The 23,401-nt window shown below is 37.2% G+C and overlaps 1 protein-coding gene across 1 annotated transcript in view; it reads right to left on the bottom strand.

Annotated features, from left to right (window-relative positions):
* Positions 1–648: 648 nt before the first annotated feature.
* BMPR1A (bone morphogenetic protein receptor type 1A) overlaps positions 649–23,401 on the bottom strand; it is a 72,558-nt gene continuing 49,805 nt past the window's right edge. The window contains exons 3-13 of the mRNA XM_083866368.1: positions 19,630–19,830; positions 12,330–12,492; positions 10,919–11,021; positions 10,328–10,427; positions 9,410–9,509; positions 8,567–8,711; positions 7,368–7,560; positions 6,709–7,006; positions 6,036–6,211; positions 5,393–5,523; positions 649–4,362 (exon numbers count right to left, since the gene is read on the bottom strand). Of these exons, the coding sequence (XP_083722494.1) occupies positions 4,237–4,362; positions 5,393–5,523; positions 6,036–6,211; positions 6,709–7,006; positions 7,368–7,560; positions 8,567–8,711; positions 9,410–9,509; positions 10,328–10,427; positions 10,919–11,021; positions 12,330–12,492; positions 19,630–19,696 (1,602 nt within the window). The 5' untranslated portion in view covers positions 19,697–19,830 and the 3' untranslated portion in view covers positions 649–4,236. The remainder of the gene's footprint in view (positions 4,363–5,392; positions 5,524–6,035; positions 6,212–6,708; positions 7,007–7,367; positions 7,561–8,566; positions 8,712–9,409; positions 9,510–10,327; positions 10,428–10,918; positions 11,022–12,329; positions 12,493–19,629; positions 19,831–23,401) is intronic.

The raw sequence follows: 23,401 nt of genomic DNA, 5'->3' as shown, positions 1-23,401 counted from the left end.
GAGGAAAGGCAAAATAATTTGAATATTTCACAGAAGACGAGCGTGTAACTTCCCTTTAAAAATATCTGCAACAGCAAAAGAATGGTTTTGAACTTTGTCTCTGCTCTTTTAGACCACTAAAATACAGTTTGTTAAGATAGAATGGATGAAATGTATCCAAATGATTTTGTTTTAGAAACACATTCAAATGGTCATTTAGATCGAGGTCTAAAATTTGATTCTAGACTGCTATGGAGGTAACTTAAAATATTAATTTTACATTTCATTCAAGAGCTCAAAAAAGGCTAAATAAGAAAATAATTGGGAGAAAACGATGGATATTGGGAAAACTGTTTGTTGAGGAAAAAGTACATTAAATAAAACTCAGAATAAACTCAGAATGTAAGCCTAATTTTCTCTGTAGGAATACCACATTTCTGGTGGAATTTACAAGTTAACCAGGAACACAAAAACTTTCCTTTTATAGTTGCTGTAACAATAAGAATGAAGTGACTCCAATTATTTCCATCTAAAATCACATGGAACAGGTTAAATAAATATTAAAACATCTCTCCATGTGAGTGTTTAAGAACTTCCAAGGCACAGGCTTGATACTCCCCAAGATATTTTCCACAGAGTTGATTTTTGTATTAAAAAAAAAAAAAAAAAAAAAAAAAAAAGAAAGAAAGAAAGAAGAAGAAGAAGAAAGAAAACACATTTGCCAGTTTTGGAGGATATTTCTTTTGGATGACAAATGCTTAAAATTTTAACCACTAAAATTAGATTAATCAGTCCAATAGAAGAATCCTATTATCCTCTCTGACCTTAAAGGCTTCTGAACTCTACAGGATTGCATAAAGCAACAGCTTAGCTTTGGAGTCTGCATTCATTATGCTTAGTTATGTAAAAATTAATGGGTTGGCTTTGAGCACATTTTTTCCCCCAAATGATTTAAGCATCAGTACAGACATCATTTAGTGTTAACATTTTGTTGAGCATTGGAATCAAGGATGCTCCTGTTCAGAACAGCAAAAACCACATGATACATTTCAGTATGAACAGGGCAACTGAAGTGCTGATCAATAAGGTTTAAGGCAAAAAAGATTTTTTTTCCCGTCTCAAAAAAATCATCTTTGCAGCAGTTGGTTCCCTCTATGTTAAAGTGAACGTGTAAATCAGTTTAGGTCTAACCATCCTATTGCTGCCTTGCAAATATCTAAAGAATGAAAAAGAAACTAAGTGAAAATTTACAAATTACTGAAATTCATACTTCCAGAAGGGGATTCCTGAAGACTTGGGAAAATTGAACTAAAAAAAAAATTCACAAAACATGTTTACAGCTAATGATGATGTGGCAAATTCTAAAAGAAATGAGACATGTACAGTATTCTACATAGGACGGGGTTAATTTAGACAGATCTCCAGGCTTTGAAAGTTTAAGCTAGCAGGGTACCTAATAAACATTTTTTCCTTCTTATTGATAAAAACTCTAGAGAAGGGGGAAAAAAAAAAAAAAAAAAAGCTTATCCCTTACTTTTTTTTGGCTTATACCAAAAGTTTTCCAGCTACCTGTGCAAAAATTATGCGCGAAGACATGATTAACAATTGCAAAATCATCATCTTTCTTGGCAATGGACGGAGAAACTTTATTTTTTAAAAGCCTTTATCATGAGGATTGTGGCACAATATCATATAGCTCTTGCTGTTTTCAAATAAGTTAAAGTTGACACACCTATGAACTTCTCAGCCAGAATACATATTAATACTTAAAGGCATTACTGAACAAAAGTAATGACTTTATTAAAAAAAAAAGTCCCTCGAAATAGCTAGTTTTCTATAAAATATGTAGAACTGTTAAATAAAGTCTGTACATCACAATAGAAAATAAAAATACTGCAATCTTTTGCCTGACCATTTACATTATGGGAACTACAGGATTAAAATAAAAAAGTAACATGCTAGAAGGTTGTAATTGTTCACAAATCACATTACTTCTGGGTTACATTGCTTTCTATCAGTTGTACCTTCAAGGGAAATTTAAACACATCAAAACAATCTCCATGTAAATATTTTAAGACGACAAATAATCTGGCATAAATCAATCTGAAGTTTTAACATTTTTCATCAATATTGGTACTATTCTTACCTTTTTTCTTCAAATCTCAACTATGGCATGTGTGTGTGCGCATATATCTAATTTTACACATGTACGTAGGACTAAGGATTTCTTTTTTACTTTTTGACTAAAGCACAAAACACACTGTATAAATAGCTTCCCTTTTTAAAGTTATCTAGAACAAGATTTACAGTACAAAGTTATAGGCACTTAAATTATGAAACAGATTCAATGGTTCCAATACTGTGTGTTCAATCTTCAGACGATTCATGCTTTGAAGCTTCAACTTGAGTTATGGTACTATTTTTCTAACTTCTTAGTAGAAGTGCCAAAGGAGTTATAAATCAATAATTCTACTTTACAGTACCTCATGGAGGGTTCTGGCTTCTAACCAACTTGTGTGGGCCAGTGGTGAAAATGGGAGAACTTCAGTTTCTTGTGCAGGTCAAACAGCTACACTGAATCACAGAATCACTGGGTTGGAAGAGAACTTCAAGATCATTGAGTCCAACCCATGTCACAACACCTCAACCAAACCACAGCACTGAGTGCCACGTCCAGCCTTTCTTTAAACACATCCAGGGGTGGTGACTCCACCACCTCCCTGGGCAGACCATTCCAATACTTTATCACTCTTTCCATAAAAAACTTTTTCCTAACATCCAACCTGTATTTCCCTTGGCACAGCTTCGGACTGTGTCCTCTCGTTCTGTCAGCTGCTGCCTGGAGAAAGAGTTGGCACAATAAACCCAAGTTTTGCAATTGTGCTAACTTACTGTATGTTCATGAATTAATTTCAATGCCATTCCTCCCGAATTTAACCAGAACTTACAATATCCACTGATTTACCTTGTCTCACAGCTTCCCTTCCACTAAGTGGCACACAGATGTGGCCTCCTGTGTCTACATCAAAGCAACCCAGCTCCAACTCTTCTGCACGCTGTGGATCTGATCTTCAACAGTTCATGTAGTCAGTTCTCCTGGTCTTGACCTTTACTGCATTCTCTAATCTTCAGAGGACCCAGAGCTTCCTGCCTTCCCTCTTTTGAGTCTGTAAACCAGACTTGTTCTCAAGCCTTTCAAAACTCACCTTCTGCCTGGTTTTGTCAAATGATCAAAGAACACATTGCTACAGCTGACAAATCCCTTCCTTCATGGGAAGAAGTTCAGAGCATGACAGACACTTAGCAATGAGTCTCAAGACAGCAGGAAGGCAAAACACATTGTCATCGCTCTTTCTGCTAAGATGTAAAGTATTCTATGGCAAAAATGCATTGTGAAAAAAAAATGACAAATTTCAGGGATCCAATTATGGAGCTCTCTCTAGACTGTAAGTGAGATGACCAAGGCAGCCTACATCTCTACATGAGATTGTTTCAAGCTCCTTACAGATTTAGGTTGGCATTCCTTAATTAATTAATGATTCACATTCTTGCAGTTCTCTTTGCGACCATATAAAAAACAGAAAACAAAATTAAAACTGAGATTTCTGAAGATAACTTAATGGCAAAAGATTCTGTAGCAAATCTCTGATTGTGGAGCCACAAAATGCACGGAGCCCTGACAATAAAACTTTGTTCATTTAAATGGTTTCTTATATATTCCAAATGACAGCAAAATAATCCTGGCACACACATAAAGGCATAAAGAACTGTTAAACTGAGTAGTATCACAAACAGATTCATAACCTACAGGCTGTTTCACCAAAACTTGGTAGGGATTGACTTGGTTTCATCAGGTAGAAGGCAAAAAAAAAAAAAAAGCTTATATTCTCCATCTCTGTTGAATCCATATAGCTTGTTAGGCTTTCACAGAAAGCACTGTAATCTGAACATTCAATTCAGTACCCAGAGTTTTACTGGAGACTCATTAAGTATGATTGAAGTCTCACTGCAGCTCAAACCAAAACAAAATGTGTATTGTCTCAAGGCTGTCCATATACGTAGCACGTAGTGTATAGAGGCTCTCAGTATCATGGTCTATGAAGTACTGAAAGATTTCATTAGCAGCCTGTAGAAGTGTGCTGAGAAAATATACTGAATCTCAGTTATTTCCTCTTCTCTATTTGTATCTTCCTCACCCACGTTTGGGTGAAAAGATCTAAGGAGTCCAGCTTTGCTCTCCAAAGTCACTTTCCTATGTCAAATCTTTACATCTTGTGATTCCACCATCTTGGCAAGTGTCTTCTTGATCCTCAAGGCAGTGAGCCTCGAGGCAGGATTATGAGCCCAGCACTCAGACATCAACTTCAATATTGCTCTTAAACACTGCAGGAGGAAAAACAAAGGCACACTATTGTAACAACCACTACACACAAAGTTGTAATTTTGGTTCAGCTGTCAAGCTCAAAATATACAACTTTCAAGACCAAAAATGTGCAACTTCCAAATTTTCTGCAAAACTAAAGTTGGTAGAAAACTATTATAAAGAGATCTACTGAAGCAAAAAACCCCAAAACAGCCCAAACCCAACAACCACATGCCAATCTTTATCCCACCCCCTCACTGCCCAGTATTACAGTAGCTGGAACTAACAGAAGTGCTGATTTAGTCTCCCAAGGATTTATTATCAGAACTTCCCTATACAACTCAGGAACAGTCATACAAATATGGCAGCAACAAACAGAAAAATCTCCACGTATGTGACTGGAAAACCATAGAGAATTCTTTCAGGGAAAATGAAGATGTGACAACAGTTCCTTCATCAGGAAAAAAAAAATAAAAAGGAGAAAACTGGGAATTCATAGAAGTCAAGGACTTGGGGAAGAATGGATATAGCATATTTATCTTGCTATGTGAAATAGTTATGTTTTATTTACTGTGTTCAAGCTGCAGCCCTTTAAAAACACATATAAATGAGAGTACTGTAGTTACATCACAGACTGTCCTGGGATGTAACAGTAAAAAAGGAAAAAAGGAAAGGGGAAATCCACAAAGGAACTGTTTCATCTTTCAGGAGATATCTTATGCCACAAACCAATAAGCTATATACATTAAGACTAAGAAAATTAATTAAAAATTAATTTAAGTTTTAGCTCCAATTAAAACTCTGAATGTAAACCACACAATCTCAAGTCAAGCAGTATTCATACACTTGCATGCTGCTTACAGGTATCTTTCCCTCAGATCACTGAAAAGATACATCAAAAAATACAGTATTTTGAATTATCTCAAGCATGTCTTTCTCCTATTATTGCTACGAGGTTTTTAAAATATTAGAATGTGTGAAGGCAGTCCCTAATTCCCAACATGTTAGTATTTATTAAGACTAAAATCCCACATTAATGACCAAACTCACTTCATCGCTGTTCCATCTGTTGGACACCACCGGGCGCAGGCGTTTGACACACACCACCTCCCTCATGTCCTCATAGGATGGATCATTTGGCACCATGTCATAATATGGCAACTGATACTCTTCAACAATACCTGGAGATAATGGTGAAAGATTAGGAACAGTTAAATAAATTTTTGTATCTACTCTTGGATTTCCTTAGCCAGGAATAAAAATTAACTCTGTGCTGAGTCATACTGACCACATTGTTTTACTGTGATAAGAATCTGAAATTTTCACTACAACAATAATTTACCATAAAAGCTCCAATATTACGATTATTAACTTTAGTAGCTATGATAATTCCTTGTAGTGCCTTTGATTTTGATACCAAATGCTGAAATTGGCTTTTTCTAATCTATGATATGCTACAAAGAAGTACAGAAAAATGGAAGATGGAAGAAGAATACAGGTGAAGATGCATAAGGATACAGAAGAGTAAAAAAAAGCCAGGATGAACCACAAATATGTGTCAGACTATTACTACTCCTTTTAAAAGAATATAAGCCTGATGACACAGCAAGCTAATTATATTACTTCCTGGTGAAGCATTGCTTGAGTGAGGGAAGGGCCTGGTAGATTTTATACAGAATATTTCCAAGTTTACCTCCTGTGACACAGCGCCGAGCCATTTCCCAGATGATCAGCCCAAAACTGTAGATGTCAGCCATGATGTATGGCTGGAAATGGTTTTTATTCAGGCTTTCATCCAGGACTTCTGGAGCCATGTAACGTTTTGTTCCCACTCTGGTGTTCAAGGGAACGTCAACTTCATTTGTGTCACTGTATGGAAACATTAGCAAGTTACTGAATTGTGGACTGCTACAAGGTGAGAAATCCTGTATTGCACAACCACAAAAAAGACAATTTCCTGTCTCCACTGACTAAACTAAAAAAACTATTTAATAACACTATTAAAATATCACATCTTAAACCTAAGTTTCAACTGCCTATATGCTGTTCAAATTTTCTATGAAAGAATTTACATGATCGCAATTCCTAAGAAAGGCTAGTTTTGAATAAAGAAAACAGTCTTCATTTCCTCTACAAAACTTTTCTTTACCATAAGAGTATTTTCTTTGTTTCTTAACGATCTATTTTCATCATGATGTCTACTAGCATTCAAGAACCACATTTTACTCTCAAAACTAAAAAGAAATAAAAACAAACCCCCGAAAGCACACAACCAAGTTATTCCATCTGCCTTTTTAAACTGGATATCTGGTGCACTAAATAAAAACAATTACATGAAAGTTTTCCCACGACAGAGCATTTGTTACCTGTTAAACTTGACTGCAAGACCCAAGTCTGCAATGCAGCAGGTTCCGTTTTTCTTGATCAGGATGTTTTTACTCTTCAGGTCCCTGTGTGCTATGGCAGGCTTGCCTTGTGTCCCATAGATTTCTGTGTGCAGGTGGCACAGGCCACATGCAGCAGAATAGGCCAGCTTGAGCAGAGCCCTGTTGTCCAGAGTAGTGCACTTCAGAAAATCATACAATGATCCGTTTTCGTGATAATCCGTGATCAAGTAAAGCTGTGTCCAGGAGCCAGTGCCTTTAATATCTGCTGCTATGAAACCTGTGAAATGTATAAACCAAGTTATTGTATATTTGTACATAAAATATGGTGAGAATTCCTAAAGCTGTATTTTCTTGCACTGGAGCAGAAGATATGTATTCTCCTCATGAAAACTAACCATGTAGAATAGAAGCTCTAACTGTACCTGAGGTTACCAGTCCAGCCTTCCAGCAAGGAGATTGCAGACACCAACCAAGAGGAGCAAGATTTTACCTTTTCAACAGCATTTCAGTAGCACACATTAAGAAAAACCCATCTGGTTATTCCACAGAAGTTGCCTCAGACCCCTCAAGCAACCCACTAAGAGCTCCTCCTCCCTCCTGCCACCCTCCAATAGCTGAGCCCTGTCCTGCTGCCTTACCAAGGATGTTTTCATGCCTCATGAGAACAGTTTGGTAAATCTCTGTTTCTCTGAACCAGCTGGCTTCTTCTGTGGTGAAAAACACTTTGACTGCCACTTTTTCACCCCTCCATTTGCCCATCCACACTTCACCGTATCGTCCTTTTCCAACCTGCCTCACCATCTGAATTTGTTTGGCAATAGTGCGCTGGACCTAAGGCAGACAAAAAAAAAAAAAGAAAAAAATAGTAAGAAAGGAGAGGGTGTAAGATGGAGGAGGGAAACACAGCAGTTAACCAGGCTACTTGTCAAGCTTGGATTACTTTAAAGTTTGATCCCATTGTAAAATTAGTTCACTGAATTTTTTTACATTCCAATTTTGGACTCATTCTTGCTGCCTCCAAGGTATAAAAAAACCCCAAAAGATTTAAGTCAACTCAACTTTAAACTGAAGTGTATGTTCTCTTGCATTTAATTTCTGATTTATAAATAGTCATCTGTCTCACTGTCACTGTCTAATTTTTTTGCAAGTATTATATAGGATGATGAATTAACAAAACTATGAATAATTATCACAAAATGGTTAGAGTCAGAAAGACATCAACTAAAGATCATTTACTTCCAACCCCTCTGTCATGGGTGGGGACACCTCCCACTGCAACAGGTTGCTCAAAGCCCCATCCAGACTGGACTTGAACACTGCCAGGGATGGAGCATCCACATTATGTGGGCAACCTGTTCCAGTGCCTCAATATCCTCAGGGAAAAATTTCTTCCTAACATCCCATCTAAACCAACTCTCAGTTTAAAGCCATTTCCTCTTGTCCTATCTCTACATGCCCTTGTAAGAAGTCCCTCTCTGGCTTTTCTGTTTGAATGGTCAGTGGGTACTAAGAAAATAGAATCTCTGAGTTCACTCAATTTGATACTTACATCAGCCATTTCTGTATTTTCACCTTAATGGCTGCAGGCTCTACGCTTTCTTTGAATTCTGCTGAAGACAACAGATCTTGGAACATAGCTAATTTCACATTTCATTTTAATTAATTACGTGAAGATGGGCTTTAAACATAGTCAGTTTGTACTTCACTTTTCATCTTAATGGCATATAAAAAAATAGCATTTTGTATGAACAAACTGCTTTGTTCTAGGCATTAGATCCAAACTTTGTATGTGATGGAGAGAAATTCAGTGAAGAAAAATGGTAAGTTTATGACTTACCAACAGTGGTAGTCCTGACCCACTCCCAGAACTCTGTGACTGGTCAATGAGGTCTTTTAATGACTCCCCAGCTGGAATAAAAGCTTCATCTTGTTCCAGGTCACGATTGTAACAGTGCCTCTTTGCCATCGACTTACAGTAATGCCTGCAAAAGTAACTGAAGTTAAGCTGAACTCCAAAACACTTATAATATGTAAAACTGATCTACAAAAAGAGCTATTTGAATATAGATACGTTTTCTCAAAAGAAAAAAACAGAGAAGTGGATTTTACTGTATTTTTTCTGTTCCTGAAATGTAACTTACACAGCTTTTTAATGTTAAGAAGCTGTTGTGATGCATTTTGGATTGAATGAACAGACAGAACCCTGAACCACAGCAGCTGAGGCTGACACAAGCCTGGGAAACTTCAGCCCCACAGGGCTGGGGCTGACATAAACACCTGAATGAATTTGTCATAGCTCAGCTGGACAATTACTTAGTTTTGAAACACAGCAGAAAATATCAGAGGCAGATGAAATTTAACTATTGAAAGTGACTGAAGACCCAAAAGCAAAAAACCAGGAAAATATTCCTGTTTACCAGCTGCTATAGCATCAAAGTGATGTGTAGCTTACAAAACTGTAAATACTTTGTAGCCAGAGGAAAGGATCAAATTCACTGAAATTCTCTGCCACGAACATTTCATTTTACCTAGTGATGGAAACTGCTACCCACAGAAACGTGAAATTAAGTTACAATTGTTTCCAAGCTACATATGACTGAGTACATTTGCAAAATAACTGTTCTGTTTACACTGATTTGCAAAATTAAAAATGTTGCCAATAAAGAAAGTGCTTCCTTACTTGTAACAAAAGCAGCTAAGTAAGATGACCATGACAATTATGCCGACTGCCATAGATATCAACGCTGCCATCCAACGAATGCTGCCATCAAAAAGTCCATCTATTTGACAAAAAAAAAGAAGAAAGAAAAAATAGAAAGAAAAAAAAAAAAGAAGAGAGTTTCCAAAGTCTATTAATTAAACATGTATTGTAAACAGTTTATTTAGGTATGGTTTCATATACTGTGTATCAAAGTAGGTATTTATATCACAAAAGTAAAGATAAATTAAGTTGGATGACAACAAAAACAAAAAAAAAAAAAAAAAAGAAAGATTTAGCTTGAGATTTTGGAGTTGTTGGTTTTGGTTGACTCTTGCTAGTTTGTTAGAAATAAAAATTAAGGATTTAGAGCAGTAAGATTCTGGGAAGATATAAAGCAACAGTTAGACCAGTACAACTTGCCTAGCAATGAATGAGTAAGTGCATGAAAACAAACTGGTTTTACTGGGAACAACAGAAAGAAGAGAATGAATTTCCAATAAAGATGTGTTAACAAGGTCTGAATAGGTTTTTTTTATGATGGCATTCATAATGGTAAAAGCACAGCAGCGATGAAGAACAACATTTTAAAAAGAGATCAGACTGTGGAAACAGAATAAAAACATATCAGAAGATCACATGCAGTCAAGATATGAACACACTAAGAACAAGAATAAAAATGCCATGAGTGACTGATTGAAGGAAAGATTAACTTGAAAGTGGCAAAAAAGGAAAACTGAAAATAGAAAATGAAGTGTAGTACAGCTCTTCATATAAAAATTACTTAGTAAGGAAAAAACAGACCTGTGCAATACTGTAATTACATTTTCTCCTGTTGATGAGGAAGAACAGAACCCACACAGCATTTCTTAGCAGTGTGAGCACACAGGAGGTGTTTACCTGTACTGTCAAGAGGTGGTAAGGTTGGCTGCAAATCCTGATTGCAGAAATCAGTGCGACAGCACTCGATCGTTCGCCGTAACTGCGCTTTGGGCGAGTCCTGTGGAAGGAAAATTCAGTGAATGTTTAGATTTTGAGGCTAAAATGGGGACAGGAGATGCTACAGCAACACAGCACAGACCAAAGTGTAAGCCAGTTCAGTGAAAAGGCACTTCAACCACATCATTTAATGTATGAGATCACTCTGCCGTGGCAGACAGACATCACCATCTAATCTCTGAGTGCCTATCTTTGATCTTGCAATTTTTTTTATATTCCATGCAATGTTTATTTGTTGCACAGAAATAGATGTTTTTTACTGAAGTTGCTATTTCATACATGGGAAAAGTCTTGAGCTTAGTCAAAACCAGTTAACCATATGTTAAATACATAGTTTAAGACAAAAAACCCAATTCTTTTGGAAGTTTTTCTCCTATACTCATCAGAGCAGCAGTACTTGCTTTAGAAACATCTTCAGAATGTCATATAAAAAAAGGGAGGGGCATAAAAATGAAATAAAGTAAGGCACTGCTATAAATCTCATTTTTTCACCTTGCACTGGAAGTCTGAACCTTCATACTTCATGCAGCCAGAAGCAAGTGTGGGTTCTCCATGTTCATCCTCCTCAATGATAGCAAAGCAATGCCCATTGGTTCTGCAATAAACATCACATGTGCTTTACTAGCATGTTTGTCATTTAATATCCACCATTAGTTGACCATGAACCCATTCAGAATTATTGAATGAAAACTTCTAGAAAAATTCTTTAATACAGTGGTTACCATCCAGTCTGAGAATAAAAGAGCCCCACAGTATTCTCGAATAGAAAACACTACAGGGATGCTTCCTCACAAACATTCACTCATTCCCTCAGAAACTGAGGAAAACAAATTTAGAAATAATTTTGTTTGCCAAAAATCTATTTACATTAATTCAAAGAAATGCAGATGTGGAAAGAATAATGCCATAAGGTACCCTGCACGTAGGCACTGTGTTTTTAACTAATAGCTTTATTATCAGCATAATGGACTATCAGTTGCTAGGTCAGACAGAAGGTCTATACAGACTGCACACACTAGAGGGCAATAAAAACCAATAAATAAATACCAAGAGGCTTGAAAGACCTAAATACTGGAACATTTTCTCGGTTCCAAACTGTAAGTTACTGCCTGTGTTTACATTTAAAAAGATAGCAGTGTTTATTCTACCTCCTTGGGTTCCACAAAAACTGCCAAGTAACACCCTAGAGAAGACTGAAACCTATGTTAAAGTGAAGACTCAAAGTACAGGAACAAGCCATACGTTTTCAACTGTGTGTATAAATTCTTAAGGAAGAAAACAGAAGGGCCTTGAACACGGAACTGCAAATGGAGAGGAAAAAAAAAAGAAAAATAAGGACATTTCAGGACATGAAAAAAAAAAAAAACCACCACCTTAAGAATGTATACGACCTGTGCACGAGTCTGTTAGGATTCTTATACCTAAACAAGATAAAACTTTCCTCCTGTCTCTACATGTCCACAGGCTTTTCTTTATTTCCCCCTGCCTTTCCTTCATTGTCTGTAACAACTGAACACGCAACAAGAAGAATTCTCAGTAAATGGCCACGTTATTTACATTACACTACCTTTTTGACTACTAGGTGAAGAAATAAGCAAACAGGTGGTCATGTCAGAAAGCTTAGATTTGGGACACTTAATACTCACCCAGCTATAAAATACCACAGGGTTACTTAAAACCTCTGTCCTTCAAAGCAGTTGCTGGCCTTAAAATGACCAGTTCCAAATTGTTCTGAGGTGTGGTGAAAACAGAGATGACCATGGGGTTTAGCACTCACAGAACATAATCAATTATGGTCAGATCACCAGAGAGAACCCTGGTCAGCCTCCAGAGGTAGTCAGCTCTCTCAAAACCCAAAATTATATTCTTGAAAGAGCCTCTCTATCTCAAATGCAACACTTACATGCATGTGTTGTTAATAGCATCATCTGGACAATGTCCTGAGCAGTAGCATTTAAGAAAAGGTAAGGTGTCTTCTGGAGCAAGTGTTACTCCATTTGCTTGTTTCTTTTGGTCAGAATTTGTCTTCATTCCTGTACCATGAAGCATGCTGTCTGGCTTTTGACCTGGACACAAAAAAAACCCAAAAACAAACAAAGTTTGCACCTCTTTGACAACTGATCAAGAGTTTTACAGGCAAACCATGACAATAATTATATTTATAATTGAAGCAAACAAGGCAATCTCCTCTCCCAAGATTATGGTACAAATCTGAGTTAATAATTTTATTCTAGAAATACCTAGCTGACATATTTTGTACCTTAACAGCAGCTCTTCCAACCATAATCAATATAAAAGAAAGATATCTTCTCTTTTTGAGGTAGGGCAGGAAAGCAGTGGTGTAACTGGTTAGAATTTTCTGAAGAAAGCTTCTCTCATTCATGTATTTAGAAAACCAAAACGCTGACGGCTTGATAACCACAACAAGAATAATTTTATGCATGACTGAACACACTTAATATGCAATTTTCTAATTTTCTGAAGTTATTTTTTATAGATTCACAGTCTCATGGAAGAGTGGTAATAACTCCAAAATCTCTTGGTTTTTTTGATGTCTGTATGCATTAGTACTTCAAAACACAGCTAAAGTAAGTCTTGTTTGCAAATTAAATTTCAGTAAATGACACGAACATCCATCCAAACGAGCTTTCACAGAATAGAAACAGGGCTACATCATGTTCCAAGTAGCCCTCAGTTTTTCAACAGTAGCAGAGTTAAACACCATTTGCTCTTGTTCATATTAATAAAGTACTTTTGTGAACATAGGCACTCCGAAGAAAATCCATCTGTTTCCTTCCTAGCGAAGAACATCCAGGACAAAAATGATGAACATTATCTGCCTCATTTGGGACACGCTATGTGATTAATGTATGAGATGAGAACATCTTTACCCTCTCCCTCAGCTTTATCATGCACAATTTTACCAACAGGAAATCTCTTTCTGTCCACCACCTTGGCTCCAAATCCTCAAGGTATGAACCAAATGCAGATAGAAGAGCTGTGAACAAAGTACCACCTGCACTGATACAGATCACAGCAAGGCTCTGTGTGAGGTTTGATAACCCAGCAGCCAATCAGGACCAGCAGAAGCTTTTACAAATTCAGTTATTAGTAAAAAAAAAAGGAGGTTACCATAAAAAACTCAGTTTTTCTAAGGAAAAAAAACCTGACCAGGAAACTCACAGTCTCTTGGAACAGATTCTTGGGTTTCCTGTCAAACCTAGCAAATGTGAGCTGTAAAGTGATGAGAATATTATGGTACAAATCTGAGTTAATAATTTTATTCTAGAAATACTACCTAGTGTCCTGTTGTACCTTGCTTGAAACATGTCCAGAAAAACTTGAATAAAACCTTGTGCAGATACAGCCCTCTGCATCACTCTACTGTAACATCCACTATGTCATTTAGACAAGTGCCAATGGAATATTTGTGAAATTTGGTCCTACTGTACTGAGAATAGCAGAGTTCCTCATCTGGTTAATACAGCACACCTAGTGCACTGTCCAATGCAGCAGTGTAATGCAGTTTTTTCAGTTTATTTGAGGAGAAATCGAAGGAACTCTTAAAGTAGCTTCTCCTAGTTCAGAACACAAAGAACATTTTTGTGCATGTCTGGCATCTTTTAAAGCAGTATAATTCTCTGTAAACTAACACTGAAGCATGACCACAGGTATACCAACTTTTTATACTAAAAGTGACATGAAATACATTTTCCCTCTTCATTTACTAAGATGGATGGCATAGTAAGATTTATGAAAAGCACATACCATATAAAATCCAAAACAGATAACTGCATTCTCAAAGAAGCAGCATCTTTGTCATTTGTTCAGTTTTTATAGGCAAAGATTTTTATTCAAAGCAAGAACAGACTACAATTTCATTATTTTTATAATGTGAAACTCTATAGTAGCCTGCTTTCATGTTACAGGTAATAGTTGAATTGCAGAAAGAACAGAGAAAAAAACACAAACCACTTCACTCTTGTATTTTTACTTTCTAAGACTGTAAGCAGAACTCTTCTTAGACAGGATTTTGAGTACCCAGGGAAGAGAAGAGGAAAATTTTGAAGATGCTTGGGATGACTACAAGAACCAGTTTTTAATTGCCTCCACCTAGGATAACTAACTGTATCCTTTACTGTAGTACTGCAATTCATCCTCAGCATTTCAAGGCAGATTAATGTCCACCTTACAGCTGCTGGATATGGAGATGGGAGTCAAGTGTGCAAAGACTTGGCTTACATCCACCTTTGATGTTAAGAGGGCAAAGGAAGGCCCTGAGCTCCCAGGATGTTTCATTGCTGTTTTTCCTGGTTAATAGATACTGAGTAAATGAACAAGAGAGAACTAAGCATAGGCCTAAAGAACATCTTGCTCCAAGGTTTATGTCCCCACCCTCAGACTCCAGCTCTGAGACACTCACACTGCTGCATGTTCCCCCTGGGAGCAGGAGAAGGAAAAGGAGGACCATTTTTTAGGGATCTTGATGATGTAATTAATCTCTTCTTTTCCATGACACTTGCTGTTGTCACTCTGCAGTACAGCTCAGGACACACAAATCTCACATAACCTTCAAAGGTGTAAGTGCAGGTATTGTGCACTGAAATGCAGCACCCAGAGACTTCAGGCACAGCAAAGCTTCCTTCCCACTCCTTCCTAACCTCCACCTGCAAACTGCACAGAGCTGGTGGGGCAAAATAATATATATATGAGCAACAAATGAGCTATCACACACTGGGGGGCTTGTTCAACATCCTGGATCACTTCTAGCCTGTTTATCCATCCTTGAGAACCCCAGAATCATAGACTTCTAAACATTCAAACTGCTCTGTAACGTGTATTTTATTGCATTACAAAGTTACAACATTCAATGAAATATCAGAGTAATGGTGGGACATACCCCTAATTTCACTGCAGGGTGTGACACTGATGAGAAAAAAGCTGATGGGAATTCAAGCTCTGATTTTGTCTTTTGCTCTGCTCCATCACACACTGCATGTGTTGTACATTTCTAGAAGTGTGAACAACTGTTACAGACAGGACAACACTTTAAGGGTTTTTTGCTTAAAATTAAGCTTTATTTTAATAAAATAAATAAAATTTTCAAAAGTTAATAAAAAGGAAATTATTGAAGCAGAGCAACGCCTGACAATATATCATAGCCAGCCTTTGATAAATTATTCAAAGCACTACTTCTTCCAATCACAGAAAATAACTTAAGACTATAAAATGTATTTCAAAGAAGCACAGGATATTAAAAATCTCACCAGGTTAGAAATCTAAGTCTACTTGAAAGCATGCTTCAAATATGAATATTAACATGGATAAATCTTAAAAATGTCCCGTGTGTGACACTGCAGTGTTACTAATCACTAAAACCCAAGTTAACCTGCTTGCAACTCAATGCCAGGATACAGATACAATTTCATTAAGTCTTCTGATGTAAGAAAAGATTTGTGTGACCCATAAAAAACCAGCTCTGTGAAATGCAGAGGCAGCAGTAAGTGAAAGAAGAGAAATACAAAAGCCAAGTTATGCTTACAGTTTCTTACTTAATTGCATCCTCTATTTCTCCACAAATAAAGGTCCAGTATGGCCTATAGCAGTCAAGTTGTTTGATAGCTCTCTGAATTCATAATATAGGTGTTGCCTATAAAAACATTTCTATTCCACACTACATTATCCTTTAAAGGGATTTGTCCTAGCAGAACTACAATGCTAGAGGCATTTCTTTGTAGCTACTCTGATACATGCTTGCAAACTCCAAGAAATTCAATATTTAAGTAACAAGAATCTTTGTCAAAAGAGCCCCTTCACCAGCCTTCCTGCTGGTGCTGACACAAACTGGGGGCTTTTCATCAAAGATGAAAGTTGTACCAGTGCTCTTTATGTTGGATATTCCTTCCTTATGAAAAAGACATACCTTGATATTTTGATGTGGTAGTTCTAAATTACTTTTTCTTGCTTTAAGATGCACATACTGCAAAATCCCCCACTCCAAGTAAGCAGATTTCACCTTTCTGCCTATCACAAACTTTCACAGTGATTTAACACATTCTGTTAAGAAATGATCTTAAATGCTTCTACAAGTTCTGTGTTTGGCATTCTAACCATAATTCTCCTATAGTGCTTTTTTTATGTATCAAGGCTGTGATCTCCAAAGACCAGGCATGTCAGAGGTAGCTCCATCTAGCAGAACTGGTTCCTAAAAATCACAGCACTTTCCCAGACTACTGGTTTAAAACTCTCTCCTGCCCTTCCAGCTCTCCCAGGAGCTGCACCAGTGTTCAAACACAGACAGGCAGCCCCTGCCTCCTCTGCCTCCCAACCTGCAGAGCTCAGCCTCTGCTCCCACTTCCCTTCCCCAAATGTCACTTCTGAACACTGCTCTGTTTTTAGGCACTCAATATAAAAGCCAGAGATATGAAAATTTCATATGTTTTCCTTAAAAAAAAGTACACTGCATTCTAATTTAAATTAAATGGACTTTAGTTACTTAAAACTAAAAGCAAAATTCTAATAAAGAAATAGATCAACTTTTAATAAACCCTTGGAAGAACTTTAATCAGACAAATTCATTGGAACATGGTTGCTGCCCATGTTTTAAAGACAGATGCAGCCATTAAATGGGGAAACCACCAGTAAACAAAACTAGTGTATTCAAGTAATGAATCAGCTACTGACAACTCTAAGTTCCTTCTATGGCTTTGAGAATTTTGTTTCAGATTAGTTTATATATTCAAATTCAATTAATTACTTCATCTGAAATTGAGAAAATGCATAAAGGTTTTAAAATGTATCTTATTATATACCTTCTCTAGATCAAATATTTGAATAAAAGTAATTAGAGCAGTAAAATGAAATCAACAGTTGGGTTTTTTTAGTTCACTAACAAACAGTGGCAATTGTAAGTCCATTTTAATATTTAATATTGACACTAATTATTTTTAAATTTGACTTTTAATATATCTTCATACATATCAGAGTGGTATTAATACATTTTTAGTCAACTAATTTACAAGGATCAAAATATTGGTCTTCTCTGGTGTCTCTGAAGACTTCATAAAGGTGTGATGAACCACAAGGGAAGGAAACTTCCAGCAATTAAGTCCCAAATTTATGAGAACATGTTTAAGTGGATGTTAAGCACTTTATTACTGCTCCATATATTGATAAGACATGCTCATCAATGCACTATAACAACAAAGAAGGAACTCTGCTCAGAAGTAAAACTGGTTCTGTGTATGAAAACCCTGCACTGCTGGGAAGACAAAGCCTCTTCAGTGCAGCCACAAGTGCAGCTGAAGCCCAAAACCTCTTGCCTTAGATTAGAAAAAGGAGGTGGATGAAGATGTAGTGCATGTCATGGACTTAAAGCTACTGCAAAGGCCTTCCACAGCAAGAAAGGAAATACAAAATGATTTAATTGAAGAGGCTGCTATTCAATCTGGCCATCTACAACCCAGGCTTATTTCTGACTGTTTCTCAAAGCAAGTGAAGAAGTCCCAAAGCTGTAAAGATACAACCCAAAGGGTAACCACTGCCCCCCTGTGCTGCACAGCACCAACCTGAGAAACTGCAGCTATTCCCCAATGCCATGGAATTGCCTCTGGTTTCTCTTGTTATTGTAAGAATATTTTCACAGTAATCAACACATGCAGCCACTTGCTTTTTCAAGTTGCCTGTTAGGAAATCTGGTATGTATATATACATGCAGCTATACAGACATACTTGCTTTTATCATTCTCTCAGGTCTTGGTAAGCTCTGAAATTCCTAACATTCTGAAGAAGCCTCCAAAAAAAAAAGCCAACAGAGCAAACCATTAAGCTGGATGCCAGACACTGCAAGTACACACACAGGTTTCTACTTTCTCTGCTTTTCTTTCCTCTTTCTGTAAATCACAAAAATTCTCTTCAGTTCTTCCTAATGAATCTTTTTCACCTCTGCTGATTGCTTTATGGTGAATTTTTCTAAAATCCAGTGTGTATTTTCCTTGCCGAAACTTTTTCATCTGTTTCAAGTTTTCACTTTAGATTGTCTCTTTCCTATAAAAGTTTCAAATGCTTTATGAATATGATCTTAATTCTTTCCTCCCCCACAAATTTAGGGAAAAGCAGAGAGACTTTACTGGCTTTTTCCTCACCACCCCTGGAAATTAAGCACATTTTCTATATTTGAAGAAAAGCCCTCAGGTAACTTGCAAAGAACCTACAACACTTCAATAAGCTCAGCTTTTCCATGGCTTTCAGAACTCCCTCAGTATTGATTTAAAAGTCAGGAAAATTTCTAAGATAAGGCAATTTCTTCTTTTGAAGCTGAAAAATATTGTTCAGGCTTTAAACTTAATTTATCTATATTACTTTTTAGAAGTCATTTACTGAACTATTATTAATCACCATGATCATGGAAGGAGTTAATGTAATTTAATTTTTAGCCACTAGAAGACCTGTATATTTGTATCATTATTTCTATTTGTATCTAGAGAGAAAAAATTATCCTTCAGTTGCTATTGCCTATGAGTAAAATGATAAATATTGACTAATGCATATGTGCCTGCTGGACATGCAGGGCACTGCTGCATATTTATTTTTGCAATTTGTCCCAGTCTGACAGAGGAGTTAAAGTTCTAATGGTAGCTGGATTTCCAGAAGTTTTTGATAATTGGGGTACGGAAAGACAACAGACACACAAACGAGTATCTTCACTAATTAAAAATTAGGGTATTTGTGAATAGTCCATAGGCTCACCTTGGCCCATCAAGTAGGCACAGCAAGTTAATTTAAATTAATTATGCCAAACTACCTCTGGGCTGCTGGGAGCATCAGAAGGTGTAGGGAACTGCACACTGCAAGTTCTTCAGTGGGTAAAGTTAAAGGGATCAAATATTCACACAGAGAGGGAACTGAAATCCAGAAAGTCAAACCTTCACTTCTGCTGCTCATCCAACTTGCTCCATGGCATACTAGGCATTTTTGGCATTGTTTGTAATTAAGTATTTGCTAAAATAGACCTAATCTATACTACAACGAATGACTGCTACAATGTCCTACTTTTTAGGGAAGCATCCACATAGCACATCAGGCCAGAAAAGTCACCTGTCAAAGAAACTCCAAAAGAAAAATATCCTACTTCAACCACTGGAAAATACACAACTCTGTTACCAATCAGAAAGGTAACCTCATTTCACCTAGCTCATATTTACCTTGAACATGGAGGATGATAAGCAGATAGGCTCCAAGCAATTGCTCATGAACTCTCAATCGAGTCATTGTTCACTTTTAACCCTTCCTGTGCAGGGCACCGGCCCCTCAGCTTGACCAGTGCTGAGCTCAGTCTGCCCAGTGAAGCCTAATACAGGATTCAGACTGCAAGGATGCTGCTGTAGCTTTTCCACCTTTGTTTCCTGGAAAACATAATGAAACAAAATGGTTAAAAACTTCATGTATTTCTGAAGCAAGGAAAAAACCCTCAAGGTGGTCATCCTGCTGAGCACAACCAGCAAACCCAACAAAAAACCCTCATGTGTTTATTAACATTAGTAACTGAAAACATTAACTGTATTTACTATCTAACTGAATAACAGGGTTCTTCTGAAATACAAACTTTTGGTAACAACCCACAGGGATGTTTTTACATTCCTATAAAAAATATTAGGTATGTCAACTCACTGGTCACAGACATATAATTTTAGACTTGCATATAGCTGTTAGAGGTAGTACTCAACAGATTTAACATCTAAATCTGTTTGAAAACTATTTTCTTTACAGAAATGAAAATCTCTTTAAATTATTTTCCATAAAAATTAAACTCAAGTGGTGACTTCCCATAATACTGGGTGGGAAACAGTAACACCATGTTAGGCCACCTATTGAAAACTGCTGGTAGAGAATCTTTATTGCAGAAAGACCCCAGCCTCTCTGCTGGATGAAAACCAAATTTGTACTAAATTTAACAGTTAGTTTGGTTACTTAATATACTTCTCTTGTTACTTTTTTCTCCTAGAAGAGTACTGCATCTTTAAAACAACAACAAGACAACACTAACCATAATTCAAAATTGTGAAATCTCAGATTCCCAAGCTGAGTGCAAATTAATTCCTCCTGAAAAACTATACTACCATATCCATACTCCATTTGCTCCACAAATAAACCATAATTCCACTCTTGTGCAGTGGGGGAACACACAGCTAAGACAGCTAAACTGAGTAAGAAGTCACTTTTCCAGACTGCAGCAGTTGCGGTCACGTTCTGCCAGCAGAGCTTTTCAATGGTGATGCACAAGGGGAGCCTAATTGGGCCTCAAAGGACTAAAAAGCAGCTTGAACACCTCAACAGTTCCTTGCAACAAAAGCAAAGCTGCACAAAGATGAACAGAGCCCTGATTTTGCCTCCCCTCGGCCTCTTTTGGGTAGGGTTGACCCCCCTGACCCCTGTCAGCCTGGCACGGCTCATGAATGCCAGAAGGGGCGTTCGCTCGGGGCTGGGCAGCAATTACTGTTGGTGGCTGTTTCCAGCATCAATAACTCAATCTGTCTGTCGGTGAGACCCGAGGAGTTTTCATTTTAATGAGCCTTTGGAGGCATTTGACATGGAGGCAAATTAGCGGCTGAGGCGGGAGGTGTCCATCACTTCCAATTTCGGCGGGCACAGCGCGCCGCCCCGACCCCTGGCCTACTTTTCACACGTCTCTGACTTCTCCCTAATGCAGCCACAAAGAGAGAGGGAGCCAGGCACCCTGAGCACCACAGCAGCCAGGATTATTGCCAGGTTGTGGTGGGATGGACTGAGAATTGTGCATTGTGCAAATATCTGGAGCACCGGGAACTTCGAATTAAACTTCCTGGCCAAGCAGAGGGAAAAGTGATGGGACAGCAAAAATATTATTCTTTAGTGTTCCCCATGCACAAGACACAGCACCAATTCTGACAGTTAATAAGGAAACATCCTTCTAGCTATAAAACATAAGGCCAGCAACGTAAATGCATAAATATTAATGCTTTCAATGGCAATGAAGTTGCAATCCTCAATAAAACATGTCCAAGCTGAAAACTGCCAACAGCTTTATGCAGCAATAACAACAAAGGCTTTATTTACAGTATTCTATCAAGCAGAACCAAATAAATCTCAGTAACAGTCTGTTTAAAGTAATTTTAGAAATAATTTCTGTCTCGTCCAGTTTCAGAAGGAATATGTATTTGCACTGTTGTACATTGCAAGAGTAGGAGCATTTAAAACTTGCCCCTCAGTTCACCAGAGGGCACACTGGCACAGGAACATGTATTTGCCACTGTACCACACAGCATGTTACCAAAAAAAAAGAAGAAATAAACCATTTTAATGCAACTCACTCCAATTTCATGGTGATTTTTTGTTTCAGTGACACACTCTAAGGTAGTTTCCAGAAATGCTGTCCAAGCCTATTCAAAAAATAATGCTTTCCACCAGTATTTTATACCTCAATTTTCCTTCCAGTAATATTTCCCTTTTCACATATATATAAAATCATGTAATAAAAATCAAAGAGAACAAATTCTAATTCCCCATTTTACAACAAAAAATACCCTTCCAGACTCCTATTAAAAAGGAAGACTGCAGTCCTGGCTAAGGCACAAAATTGAAAGAGCATCAGCTGGTATTTCTCCAAAACTTGCCTGATAAAACAGTTTAGAATGACACAATTAAATAACCCCTTCAAATATATTAAAGCACCAATTAACACTTGGAATGCTACTCTGCCAACAGAATTATGCTGAAGAGAATCAAACCCATAAGCCAATCTGTTGATTTTGAAGTTCTCTATCTCTTTTCTATTGTAGCCATAAAGAAGCATTCAACTATAATCCACTAGAAAGTAATTAATTCAGCAATGGTAACACCTGATTTTTTTTGCACTGTATTTCATTATCCTTTCTAGTAGCAGTTTATTGAAGAAAATGCTTTTATTATTGAAACTGTGGGTTTTTTTCTGAACTAGAACTCAGCAGTGAATTCACTATCACAGCAGTCCAGCCCTATGTTCTGTATGACTCCAGAAATATAAGCTGAAGTGTGCAGGATCTGCCATATGGCCCAAACCAACTCTGAAAGCATGGAATTCAGTGTAACTGCTCTTTAGATGTGGCTATGTAATATTTTTAACAGCATGATCCCCAAACCAAGTGAGCTGTGCTGTTCCAAATTTCAATAAAGAATGATAGTGCTGAATGTAACAACGAAGACAGTATTGTATAAGCGGAACACATGGAAAAATGTCAATCTCAGACTTCACAAGAATTAGAACACACAATCCGTTTCAACAGACAAGATATTTCAAACCGTTTGCAGCAGTACATGTAGCACCAAGTTAATGTATTTAAACACAACAAATCAAACTTAGTAAAAGGTTCTCTGATGTGTAACTGGGGCAAGAAGCAACTTAGGTAACAGTAAGCATATTATCTCAATCACAGGTACAGTTTTGGACAGGACTTGGAGATGAACAGAATGCCAGAGATAAAGTGAACTGTCAGTCTAAGTCAGTGTGCAACAACAATTTCCCTGGAAGATTATGAAAAAAAACCTGATATGGTGCCACAAAGAAAATTACTCATTTGGATGAAGAAAAGAAGGATTATAAGAACAGTAAAGAATTCACTACAGGGCAGACAAGTAGTTTCAAGAAGAGAGATTAGTAGCCTAGTTCAAATGGCATTTGAGGACCTTGATTCTTGATTCAGCTTGACTGAAGAATACTCAGCCTTTTCATTAATGAACTAAGCACAGAAAGCAAAAATTTAAAAAAAAATGCTGACAAACATAAATTGTCAGTTCAGCTGAGTGTTGTTTTTAGGCAGGAAGATTTGGATCATGGGAAGAACTCAAGTAACAGAAATGGAATAAAGTACAACAGCATGAAATTGGGAAAGTCATGCATATTGGTGACTCTGAGGAATTTCTGTTTCACACAGACTGGAAGCTCATATATAAGAGATGGTT

The sequence above is a fragment of the Zosterops lateralis genome (genome assembly GCF_965231275.1).
Source record: "Zosterops lateralis genome assembly, chromosome: 8".
Lineage (NCBI taxonomy): Eukaryota > Metazoa > Chordata > Aves > Passeriformes > Zosteropidae > Zosterops > Zosterops lateralis.
This window is presented reverse-complemented; position numbering and strand designations above follow the sequence as displayed.